The sequence below is a fragment of the Morone saxatilis genome, unplaced genomic scaffold (genome assembly GCF_004916995.1).
Source record: "Morone saxatilis isolate NCDOM2014 unplaced genomic scaffold, NCSU_SB_2.0 Contig19, whole genome shotgun sequence".
Lineage (NCBI taxonomy): Eukaryota > Metazoa > Chordata > Actinopteri > Moronidae > Morone > Morone saxatilis.
The window spans coordinates 24,770,484-24,783,922 of record NW_023339751.1 but is presented as its reverse complement, the minus strand read 5'-3'; the positions used below and the strand labels follow the sequence as shown (position 1 = coordinate 24,783,922).

Below are 13,439 nucleotides of genomic sequence, written 5' to 3'. Positions count from 1 at the left end.
ACATGAGACAGATAATGTGTGAAACAATCAGGTTCTTCTTGCTCCTCCTAGTGCTCCTAATGACATTGTAAGAATCCCCTGGGCCTGAACGAAAACAACCAATCAGAGCTGAGAGAGATAGAAAAACACTTTTGGTTGGTGGCTTGAAGTTGATTGCTGAGTCTCCCAGCGTTGGTATGTGACGACCTGGGAATGAGACTCAACAACGAACTGTCTGTCTTGGCTCTGATTGGTTGTTTTCGTAAATTCGTAGATTCTTGCAAATGCCATTAGATATGACAAATAGTTATTTTCATAAAAGTTACTGCAGCTTAAAAGTATTCTCAATGCAGTAACGTCAAACATAGATTTCTTTCAAGCAGCACCACAATCTTACACAATACACCCCGCTTGTTTCCTTGATTCACTGACACAGGATGCTCACATTGATTTAATATTGAAATCCAAGATGCCACTTTTTAGGGCTGCACCATTTAATCAAAGGGAAAATACTATATTCTTCATTTAATACACATTTTAATGTTAAAGGAATATGGGTATGACATATATGGGAATTTTGGTAACCTTGGGGTCTTGACTAAATCGTAAATGGAGTGTAAACAGATGCAGGTAATTAACCCACTGAAAGGTCCATATAATTGATGAGGTTAAGGAGACACTTGACGATCAGTACAAAGCAAGATCAGTCCCGCTGTCTCCAAACGGCAGCTTCACTGCTGGCTGCTGTGTGGGATTAGACCTGTGATCACATAAAACAATTTTGAACAAGTTACTACCAATGGTTGTTAGTAAAGGCCTCAGTTTGCTTCAAACAAAGTGCTTGTCGGATCGCCCGACGCCTTGATTCCACTAGGTTTTGTTTTGTCCTCCACACAGCTTCATATCCCGCCAGGAAGGGTGGAGTGTTTTTCCTACCTGATTTTGTATACTTTAATTTAGTTCATTTTCATTAATTTGCTCATTTTTTGATGTTTTTTCATGTCTTTCTACTGGGGCTGTGTACTGGCAAGAATCTGGCAATACGATACGTATCATGATACAGTGGTTGTGATATATTATAGATTAGGGATGGTACAATATTATCGCATATTGCGATAAAAAACACTCAGATTAATTCATTGTGGTGAATTTCCATTATCATGATCAACGTGATACTCGTGAACAAAGGGACAAGGGGGAGCCCGCATCTTTCCAGACATTCCAAAATCCTAAGCCTGTCACCATGGCTGAAGGCTCGCCTGTTGTATCTCCCACAAACAAGCTTAAACCGGATGTGTGGAGATAGATTCCAAAATAAAGAAAAAACAGGTAGATGAGGTTCCTATCTGTGATGCAATAAATATGTGTGAATAAATATGTGTTATATGTGGCGGCTGTGGCTCAGAGGCAGAGCGGGTTGTCCACTAATTGGAAGGGTGCTCAATATATCAGAATTACTGAATCGTAATCCCTTGTATTGTGATGCATATCGTATCACCAGATTCTCGCCAAAACACAGCCCTGTTGTACAAACTACTTTGTTTAAAGCATACCAAGGCCTTAACAGACACACACTCGCCTCCGCCCCATGTGCCTGCTGTTTTGGACCTGCTGTGTTACCATGTGTACAGTGCTACCATGAGCTCAGGTTAACATAAACCACTTTCCATCAGTGTCACTTTAGCCCTTGAAATTGCTTCATCTAGGTGGAGCTCTTAGATCAATAATGTGTCTCTCTAGAGAGATCGTCATGAACAAACACCCTCTTCATATTCTTTAACAGCAGGGCAGAGCAGTCACCAACATTCTCTGGTCCATTTGTACAACGTCATCCCCTTTGTTAGTTCAGGTTAGCTAGCTAACACTGATGCAGTTTTATGTCAAACATTTTGTTTGATAACCACAATGATGGAACTCCTGTTGTCCCTTCTGGCAACATTTAAGCCACTGCTTTTGGTCCACAGATGGTGACGATCTCCCAGCTGAGTTTTGTATTTGAGATGGATTGAAACCTCCAGTCTTATCTGATCACAGCCTTCTCCATCTCAGAAGGGCCACTGATGTTGAACCATACACTGCTGGTTCAGGAAAATTACAGCAACTATGATTCCACAGAGCATCCTCTGGCCTGTTCGGGTCTGACAATGTATGATGTCTGTTCTTTGTGTCCAAATTCACCAGTCCCTCCATCCTACGTGACGTACTCCTCATCATCACTAGGTTCTGATTTGATGTGGTCTGGGTGAAGTAGAGGAAAGTGTGGTGCTGTAGTCCTGGTACAGACATACCACTCCTTAATGTTAGACAACTGAGGTAAGGCTGGGTTGACTGAGCGCTGGCTCCTCCGCGGGGTCCTGCCGCTCTGCTGCTTGTGGGCCAGCTGACTCTTCAGGCCTGACAGAGAGAGATCCAGAGGCATTGCCATTGGAGATGAACTCCGCAGCAGCAGCTTATGGTCCACTTCAGCAGCTGAGCTAATGTCCAATTCGTGACTGGACAGAAGAGGAAAGTGAGCGTTTCTGTTGGCAAGCGACGGAGAGAGGCGGTTAATTTTAAGGTCAAGGGGCTCAAGGAGAGCCTGATGAGGTTGTTGAAATTGATGAGGGATGGAGTCGTACGCGTCCTGGGGTTCAGAGGTAGGTGACAACTTGACGTGGACCTTCATGTGTTTGCGTAGAGAGCTGGGGTGGGTGTAGGACTTGGTGCAGCCCAGAGCCTTGCAGTCGTAGGGCTTCGAGGCTGTGTGGACCTGCGAGTGCTTCTTTCGGTCGCTGCTGTTGGCAAAGCGTCGCTCACAGAATTCGCACTGGAACGGCTTCTCTCCTGCAACACAAATATCATAGTCACCATTATTACAGTCTAGAATGGGCCAACTATTGTTAAATTTTCTTCACCCCTATTAGACATACCCAAACATTATTCTTTATTTAAAGGCCCAGTGGATAACATTTAGGAGGCTCTATTGGCAGAAAGGGAATATAATACTCTAGGTATGTTTTCATGTTTTGTTACCTTAGAATAAGCTGTTTTTATCTAAAGAGGGATAGAGGGTACAGAGTATGGCAGAGTCCGCCATGCTGAACTGCCATGTTTTTACAGTAGGCCAGAACAGACAAACCAAACACTGGCTCTAGATAGGGGTGGTTTTTTGTAGTTTCTCCTTCGTGCATGGAAGGGGAGGGTGAAGAGTGAGTTGCGATCTGCAGCTAAACTTTTGGATGCCACTAAATGTCACACACTGGACCTTTAATGCAACTGAGCACAATTTGAACTTTCCACAGTTCATACAGGTTTTTAAGAGTAAAATTTTAACACTTTTCAAGCATTTTCAAGGTACTCAAACTTTACTTTCCCTCCTTTATAAAAAGGAATTTAAAAAGCCTTTATGATCACATCTAAATTGTTACTATAAATGCCAAAAAAAATTGTATTCCTTTATACCCACACCAATCTATATCAAAATATAAATTGTGTTTATTTTGCCAGCAGTTCATATTAACTTTGATTGTTTGTTTTGATTGTGATTATTAAATGCTTGCTAATTTCCAGTAAGTAAGGCAGTAACTGGATTGGAGCAGTGAATGACAAGTGAACACGCCAGGAGACAGAAGACTGAACAAAAAAATAAGACGACGGGATTGTTCCATTTCAAATATTAAGAGATTTCTGGTTTATATGAGTGACTGTAGAGTGAAGAGTTTTGGAAGGAGACGATTAATAAGAAATCTTGAGGATTGTTTAGAACTGCTGTTTGTAAATGTTCCTTCAGTCACCATGGAACTGTTATTTCACTTCGACCAATCAGATCTTAATTTAAGAGCGAAGGAGTTTAAATTATGTATATTATAAGCAAAGTTACGTATTGCCTTAAACTGGAAGAACCCTTAATAAGACTGGTTAACAATATGGCTTACTGTATCAAATTGAAATAAAATACCATACACTTTAAGGCTGAGTGTTACTACTCTACTCTACTAATATTGGGAATTGGGTAATGTTAAAATATAAATGCAGTGGTATATATGTCAATGTGAAAAATGTTCCCTTTTCCTCCTCCTTTTTAAATGTTTTTTTTTCTATATTGTTTACAAAACAGGTGGTAAAAGTAGGGAGGGGAGTTGCCGCATATTGCAGTTTATGTGACGGGGGATGGCATGTTTGTCTGTTCAAATATTGTCAAACCAGTGACATGAATAGTAACTTTTTTTAAATCCTCACTACGATACTAACAGTATAATAGTCATTATGATGATTAAACTTTTATATAGCACCTTTGTTGTCAAATGTTTGCAGAGAAAAATACATGAAATAATTTAAATGATTACAGAGGAATAAAAGAGATTATAGGTTGAGTTTTTCAAACTCAACCCAATTCAGTTTCAGTAAAACGACAGCGAGATGGAATTCCTCTGACTAGTCTTTGCAATTGGGGGTGCTACTTCAACCTTAATAAACAATAACAGGGGGTGTATCTTATAAAAAACACTATAAAGAAGATATAAATATCTAAAGAATATAAATGATACTAAAGCTGTGTACCAGCCAGCCTGGTAACACCTTATCTGGATAGTCGAGTATTTGTAACATTTGCTTTGTCTGACGTTTAACAGATTATCTACATTATATGTATTCATGAACATACAAGATGTTTTTTGTACTTAAACCTAACCAAACCTTAACCACAGTGGAGTAACATCAGAAAACGCTGCTTTAATCTGCTTCTAATAAGCTGTTGATGTTACAAATACTCTGCTCATTACATTTTGCAGGCTGTCCTTTGGTGGGCCTGCTGAAAAGTGTTTCTAATATTTTGTCCACCTCATTTACATGATAGATGGTACCACTTTCCAATGAGGCACCCTTTACAATGGCTGTATATTTAGTAACTAATGGGTTTATTTAATGTATTAAATAATTTAGTACTGTTTTTAGCCGTTAACAACAACTTTTGGGTTTCCGAGTTGTGGAAAATCCCCCTGGCTGATATTCATCCTCCTCCATCAATGCACTTGTTTGGTCTTTTTAGTCATCTCTCCTTTCGCTCACACTGTCTAACAAGACCATGACATGATCCCCTAAAAATACAAAAAGATACTGGTCAAAGGGATTGTTCACAACCTGGCAACCCAACAGTTGCTCTTACTGATGATGACTAACTGATCTATAAGGCATGATTACATTATTTACCACAGGCCTGTCACCACAATTACGTTATCGACTTGTTGTAAGATACATGGACATGATGTTGTCACCAACATTTTAGGCATCGTGGTGCTGTGTTTCCCCTTCCATTACAGGCCTGGGTTCAGTGCTGAAGCTGCTGCAATCCTCAGTGCTCCATTCTGATTATTTGCTCAGATCTTTTTTTTTCTGTTTGGCTGTTCATATTATGTGTTAAATGTGGCCCATATCAGATTCCAGTGTGAACAGGTCACAGTCCTGAAGTGACCCGCATGACGAATGTCAATCTAGAGCACTGGTTCCCAACCTTCTTTCTCAAGTGATCCCTTATTGTGACATTGATGGATATTAACAGTATAGAACTACCGATAAATTGTACAATGAAACCAAATAGTGAACACAATATTGCAGGAATGTTATGGAAAACGAGCGGTTTGGATGAATTTTAAGCTTTCATATATTTTTTTTTACAATTCTTTTTATTTTATATTTTATCTAAGCAAAATAATTCTTTCAGTTTTCTTCACAGATTGATAAAACGCAGAGACAGAGGCCTATGGGTATATTTTTAAAGTTTTCATACACCCCTTAAAATCAAGAAGGCCTTGCAACTCGCCATGAAGCTTTGGCAATTTGGCCCCTAGTGAGGGTCCCGACCCCCAGGTTGAGAACCACTAATCTGACGTAAAAGTCACATGAATTTGGATATGGATGTTCACACTGAGGTCGCATTGCAAAAAAAATAAAAATAAAAAACGGATCTGTATCTGATTTAGACCACATATGAAAGTGGCCCAAATCAGAATTAAAAAGATCAGATTCCACGTGATTTGTGCTGCTCACACTGTCGTGACAAAATCTGTTCTGAGTCCCATATGAGCAAAACAATCTGATTTGTGCCTGCAGTGTGAACTGAAAAAAAAAAAAACTATCACAAACTATATCACATTCCAATGTCAATATTCTCAAGAATTAAAAGTACATTACTCTTACAAAGGGTGATTTTGCAATATTATGCTAATCATTAGGTCAGTGACATAAATTCATCTTAAAATGCCAAAAATATTGTTTATCACAATTATTTCTTGGACATTAAAAATAGTTACCAGACAGGCCTAATAAACCAATAATGAAGCCTTTAGATGCAGCTTATAAAGCCTGCATTAAGGCTCTGTAAGTAGTAGGGCTGCACAATATGGTACAAACATCACACTGCCATTATTTTGACAGATTTTGCGATATGACTCATGTACTCAATTTCATTTTCACTGAAAAAAACTATTGAAATCATGATGACGTGTTGGGCTCTGTATCAAACAAACATGTTTTGTAGGCCAGGATATCTCTGCAGCACTACCGTACTTCATTATACACTGTACATTCTAACAGCAGGTCTTAATAAAAGAAGTAAACTAACACAACACAATCCTCAGTTACTCATTCCCATGGATTAAACTCAAAAATGAACTGTGCAGTATATTAAGTATTGGTGATTTAATTCCAGTTTGTTGCATTGACTCATTTTCTTTAAGTTGACTTTACATCATTACAAAAATTAAAGCCCCAAAATTAATTGGCTACCATTTTAATAGTGGATTAATTGAGTAACTGTTTTTTTATACATCATACGTATCTAATAATTAGGTTTAGTGGAAGAAAACTGAATAAATTAAATTTCAGTGGTAACATTTGTATAAGGAAAATACATTTAAGTTAGTCCTATTTTATTCATCTAAATTCTGTTTAAACATATTAAATAAGTTTGAAGAAATACAGCACAATATAACATACTTATACTAGTATACTTTAGTAAGTATAATTAACTTAATTTACCTTGGCTTAAGAATAAATGAGTTACTTGTACATCTAAACTGGTTAAGGCAATCGGTTTCCTCAACTATTTGAGTTCAACTAACTCATCAGGTTTTAGTGTAAAGCTGTTTGTCACACATTCGACCTTTATCAAAAACTTGGAGCTTCTGTGATTTGTGAATTTCTCCTTGGGGATCAATAAAGTATCTATCTATCTATCTATCTATCTATCTATCTATTATTCGATATTGCACATGACCCTATAGCAATTCATTGTGCAGCCCTGGAGTGTAGAAGGCAGCACTGTGCTGACCGATAGCCGCACTGATATAAATGCAGTATGACTATTTAATAAATGGGGCAGCTGAGTTTACTCAAACTGCACACGCTGTCGTAGAATAGTTCTGTGACTGATTCTGGGTCAGTGGGAAAAACAATACAACCCCTGCAGACTAATACTTTGCATGCAGACTGCTAATTAAAATGATAATTACAGCCATGTGTGTCTCAGCCCACTCATTTCTGCTGTGTACATCTAATCAATCTGATTCCTGCACCCATCCTCTCCCATAATCCAGCTGCTCTGTGCTGCTTCCTGTCACCTTGCATGACTCCTGAGTGAGCTGCGGTTTCCACCCGTGCTTCCTCTAGGAAACGAGGAGGCAACGAAGGGCGGATATGAATCGGTACTGAACCGAGCCTACGTAAACATGGAGGGGATTCCTAGCAGACTGGGAACAATCTCTATTAACCTCTTTATTCTCGGTGTCTGTCAGGAGGGGCTGCTGTGTTGACACGGATTTAAACCTTCTAATGGCCGTATCACAGCGCTCCGCGTGTGCTCACACAATCATGAAACCCTACCAGTGTGCGTGCGCGTGTGGATCTTGAGGTTCTCGGAGCGTGCGAACATCTTGCCGCAGTTGGGAAATGCGCATGAAAACGGCTTCTCCCCGGTGTGCACGCGAATGTGGTTGATGAGTTTGTATTTGGCTTTGAACGCCTTCCCGCCGCGCAGACACTCGTCCCACATGCAGACATGACTGAGGGTCTCGAGCCCCGCTGCTACATGCTCGGTGGTGACGTGGTCCACCAGCTCGTGCATGGAGCTGAAAGTTTGGTCGCAGACGGATGTCGCCGTCCGCCCAAGCCTCTGTCTCTTAGAAGTTCGGTCAATCCATTTGCACACCAGCTCGGTTTTGACGACGGGGCCTTTGGAGAAATCCAGCAGGCCGTCCATCCCACCGCCGGCACCGCTGTCGGCAGAAGCGGAGACACTAGTGGCTCTCGGCTGGGGCGGTGAGACGATGCTCGAAGCCCCGGAGTTGTTGTTCCCCAGCGGAGAGACGAGGCCATTGTGCCTGGCCACTACAGCCGTCCGTTTCATGCTCAGCACGGCGGGCTGCCCCGCTCCTGACGCCGACTACAATCCTCTCTTCCCCGTAAAATGAGTTAAATCCCACCGGCAGAGCGTTCGACGCTGTCCCGCTTCCTTCCTGTGTGTTTTGGTGAAAGGGAGAGCGCATGCGGCAGTGTCTTTACCCCCTGCTGTTCGGTGTTAGATCCCGAGAGTCAGAGCCTCCATGCTTTTATTTACTGTGTGAATGGAGGTGAACAGAGTCGAAGGAATACAGCGGGCCGCGACCTAACACTGTCTAGAGGCGTCCTTGTCTCCTTTCCTTCCTCATTCCTTTCTTCATTCCTCTTCTTAATTTAGCAGACCCATAAAGTTGTGATACAACAAGGGTTGCAACAGTATAAGATTTATGAAAATACCACAGTATGACAGTATTACACAATTATTATTATCATTATATCATTATAATAGGAATGAAACACAAACAAACAAAACAAAAACGCTTTATTGTAATATCACAAAATGGTATCATATTTTTTATGATAAGATAAGATTAGATGCTCCTTTATTGATCCCCGTAGGGGAAATTCGAATTGGCACAGCAGTACAGGGGGATGTAGTGTAAAGAGTAAAAGAGAATGAAATACAATAAAATATAAAAAATGTACAGTAAAGTAGAATATAGTAAGCCTGTGTATATCTGTACATGTGCAATGTGTCTAAAATATTGTGCAAAGAGTTGTGTTTGACAGGTTACTTTTTTAGTATCACCAATGCAATAAAATTCTGTAAATAAGCAAACAGGATATCATGGTATCAGTATACTGCTGCAACCATAAACAACTTCACCTTCAGTGATTATACTCTCACATTATTCATAGATACGTTTGTCAACCTGACATTTCATGGAAATTTGTCTTGAAATGACAATATATAAAAGCTAAATATAATATGTATAGGCTAGTATTTGTGAAACCAGAATTAAAATGGCACACACTTATGTTTGTCTGGTTTGTTTAAGTAAAATTGTATTTATAAGGAATTGTAAATTTGGAATTTGGAAATCTGCATATATGAAAATAGCTTTGGGGAGAAAGAAATAACATATATAATATATATATATATATATATAAAAATTCCAGATTCTGACCTTATTCTTATTTTCATATAGTTTTGGAAATCATTCCCATCAGAACAGTTAACTCACCAATTTTCATTGATTTATTATTAGTTATTATCTTTTCTTTTTATTGTCAACAATCCTAAAGAGACCAAAACCAATAATGAATCTATAATCCATCTATAAAGCATGAAATACCACTGTTGTCCAGAAATTATTAAAACACTTCGGATAAGCATACTGTTGTATGTTTGGGGTTTTTGTGCATCACAAACACCAAAATGACCCTTCTGAATAAGAAGTGAAAGAGCTGCTGTTGCACTAAACCACAGATGTTGATGGATAAAAGTAAGCAAATATACTGTATTTAATAATGTAATAATGAAAACATATGATATATAATAATGTTAAAAACATAATAATTGCAAAATGATCTGTAGGGTAAATGCATTGTTCTGCACAGATGTGGTTCTTTATAACTGCACGTTTAAAGTGGTCACAAAGTGCAGGAGAACTGAGTTCTAAGGCTACTTTTGGAAGAAAAAAATGATGCTGGAAATAAAGACGTTATAAAAATGAAGCTGTAATTTTAAGTGAAAAAGTAAATATAAGGTACATGTGTTAAAAGAAATATCATGAGCTAACTAACCAGCTAACAAGTAATCTAATGATTAATGTAGATTAGCTAGCGTTTTGCTAAGTTTAGCTAACTGAAGATGCAATATATATATATAGGCCATGCCTCTTATATCTTTTAACCATCTTCAAAATGTGGTTGTCATAGACGGCAAAAAGGGGTGGGAGAGGTCAATTATGTAAAACATGTAAAAAGCAGAAAATCTTCATAATTGATTGGAACCAGTGAATGTTTGGCAGATAGCTATAACTATTTTTTGTCGGTTAACTATACAATTGTTTCAGCTCTATAAAGCCAGACTAAAATGCTGTGCAAAGTTCTGTCAGTTTTTGTTTTATAAGCAATTTTAGCAAAAATAAAGACAGAATTAGTAGAAACTTGTCCTAAACCAGGAAAGAGTGACATAAATGATCTGTAACATAATGGCTGCCAAGATAAGCTCAAAAGCATTTCCACAGCATGAATTCCATTAGTAGAACAGTCATTAAATATTCACCACTGTGTTGCCCCCAGTTTCTCTTTAAACAGACTACTGTTCTCCCTCATTAATTAATTCAAATCCCCTGTACTTTCCTGTTCTTTCTCTCATTATTAAAGCTGCTGTAAGGGATTTTATTTTGTTAAAATAAGTGTTAAATAGCTCTACATTCCAACAGTCATCATTGATATAGAGTGTTCAGTCAGTAACTTGGCTCTCCCAGTCCCTCCTTTCTGCAGTAAACAGAGAATATATGTTCTAGTATCGTGTTCCCTATTTATCCAATCAGGAGAGAGAACTCCACAAAGAGGCAGTCCTCAAGGGCAGGCAGCAGAATGTGGATGTAGGGATGCTGGAGGTAATTTTTGCCTATTAATGACCTTTCTATGGTTTGATGTTTGAACTAAAACCACCAACCATAGCTGAACGTTCACTCACACTCTCAGTGGTGCTAGGTGAGCTAGCTAATGTCACAGCTCCGCCGAGGAGGACGCCGTTAATGTTTACATCCTGCACTCCTGGAGTGGATGAACACTTCCTTACGCACCACGATACGTAGAAAGAAAATAGTTATTGCATAAAACTGCTCACAACAAGGTCTGTGGATTATCTTGAATAACCAGGTCATGATATCTGGAAGAGACACTGCTGTTGAGTTTTTCAAATAAATGTTTCTTTTCTTTTTTTTGAGCACCACAAGCCCAGTGCCAACTGGTTCCGTTGTATTGGAGAGAAGGCAGACATCTCTATGGCCGATGTTTTCACAATCCAAATGGATAAATAGCAATACAGGTAAGAGGGAAAATAAGTATTTTATGGGGAGCTGTCCCTTTAGGTCACAGGTAAAGGAACATAGCAGGTTGGTTACTTGGTATTAGTGAGAAATGAAAGCAAAGAGAGTATGAAATGCAGATGCGGTGTAGGGGTGTGTGAATAATATATGGGGAGATCAGTGGTGTGACAACATCCGTCCAACTTTATCTGTTACAGCATCATTCTGAACATAGCTGATAAATGACCATCCATTTCACTTATAGTTTTACTTAATGAAACTTCCACTTGATCTCCTATCATCACCCTCTTAACGTAGCAGAAGTCTTCTCATGCAAATGTCTTTAACACTTTTTCCCATTTTCACACTTTGCAGTACAATAAAAATGTATCTGAGTGTGGGTGAAATTCTTTATTGGTTCTTTGGTGGAAAAATAATGTGGTACAAAAGCTGTATGAATGTCTGAATTGGTCTACTCTATGCTTACTGTAGGTCTTACATGTCAATGACAGTTCATGGGTTCACAGAAAGACCTGCACACAACAATAACATGAATGAAAACAAATGTCAACAGGGCATCTCAAAAAGTGTACTAAAGTACAGGTGCAGCAGAGTGTAGTAGGGGTTGTCAGTAAAGTCATCTTTGGTAAAAAGAATACAGTTCATGCTCTGATATGCTTGCTTATGTTTCATCAAATAAGATGACTGAAGGCCACACAAACTGTAAAAGACTTTACCAACAGTGGTCCAGCTTTTTCCTCTGTATCTTCTGTGTTTCTTTTATATTTATGTCTTCCTGCTCAATTATTGTTTTCATTTGCACTAGATATGTGAGTGAGTGATTGTGTGAAAAAGTTGTCTGGTGAAGACAGTGTGCCACCAAAGACAATGAAGAACTTACTCCCATTAAAGTCTCTGTTCCATTTGGTTTGGGTCTCATTCTTATCTTCCCTGGATGTGCTTTCTCTTTCTCATTGTCAGTACTTGTTGCCAAAAGCTCTCTCCCTCTGTCACCACATGGAAGAAGTATCGTTTTAGAGGGAACCATATTTCAAATTCCTCCATACTCCGTTGCCCTGTGCCAGAAACCAGCTGTATTTTCAAACCAGTGTTCAGGGTTGGACAGCATGGTGGCGCAAACCGCTGTTTAGGCGGAATAAAATTTGCACATATTTATTCTACATTCTACAAACTAAATAATTAAAATAATAACATAAATGAAACAAAAAGAGAATAAAATGAGCTAAAGCCATAAACACATTACAAAACACAAAGAGTGTAAAATGAACTCAAATGTCATAAAACACAAGTGAAATCAAGGAAAGAAGATGAGTTATAAGTGGAGCCAGGGGGCGCCCTGGTAGCACACCTGGTAGAGCTGGTGCCCCATGTACCAAGGCTGAGTCCTTGCTGCAGCGGCCTGGGGTTCGTCCCCTCTCTCTCCTCCCCCTTTCCTGACACTCTACAGCTGTCACTATCTATTAAAGGCAATAAAAGCCCCAACGAATATATTAAAGAAAAAGAAAGACAGAGTTTGCAGAACATAGGGCTAGGCCTCTAAGGGCTTTGTAAGTGATTGATAATATCTTAAAATCAATTCAGCCAGTATAAGGAAGCCGGGATCAGTATGATGTGATTGTGTTTCTTAGTCTCAGTCAAAATCCTTGCAGGAGATTTTTGGATAAGCTGGAGAAGGGAGAGGGACTTTTTACTGATGCCAGAAAGCAAGGAATTGCAGTACCGACTGTTATGAATGCATGAATAACCATTTCCAGATTTTTGGCAAAGAGAAATGGTCTGATCCAAACTTAGACATATATTATGTAGAGCCACTTTATTTATGTCTTTCTTTTAGTTCACATACTGTTGCTGCTTGAAAATATCAATCAGTCACAACTGGCTGCAAGTGTCACTGTTCTGGTGACCAAAGCAGAAACCACCCCTCCAGTCCCTTGAAAAATGCCTAAAGAGTGCCAGCTTCCTTTCACTGGATCCAGAATTGTAAGCATTGTATGCATTTGCATTTAGGGGTAGCATCAGATAGTATAATAGTACATGCATATTTTTTTTTCTTTGTATTAGCGTCCTCCACCCACCACTCTG

General features: G+C 39.1%; 1 protein-coding gene across 1 annotated transcript; it reads right to left on the bottom strand.

Annotated features, from left to right (window-relative positions):
• Window positions 1-429: 429 nt before the first annotated feature.
• On the bottom strand, window positions 430-8,918 carry LOC118329795 (zinc finger protein ZIC 4-like). The gene is made up of 2 exons (XM_035664105.1): window positions 7,837-8,918; window positions 430-2,802 (listed from the first exon to the last, which is right to left on the bottom strand). Exons 1-2 carry the CDS (start codon window positions 8,357-8,359, stop codon window positions 2,171-2,173), a joined length of 1,155 nt encoding a protein of 384 aa, XP_035519998.1. The 5' UTR covers window positions 8,360-8,918; the 3' UTR covers window positions 430-2,170.
• Between the last annotated feature and the right edge of the window lie 4,521 nt (window positions 8,919-13,439).

Excerpts from the sequence above, each read along its gene's own strand:
- LOC118329795 (XM_035664105.1), bottom strand. The coding sequence starts at position 8,359 with ATGAAACGGACGGCTGTAGTGGCCAGGCACAATGGCCTCGTCTCTCCG. Across the intron at positions 2,803-7,836 it reads CCACACGCGCACGCACACTG|GAGAGAAGCCGTTCCAGTGC; the intron begins GTAGGGTTTCAT and ends TTTGTGTTGCAG.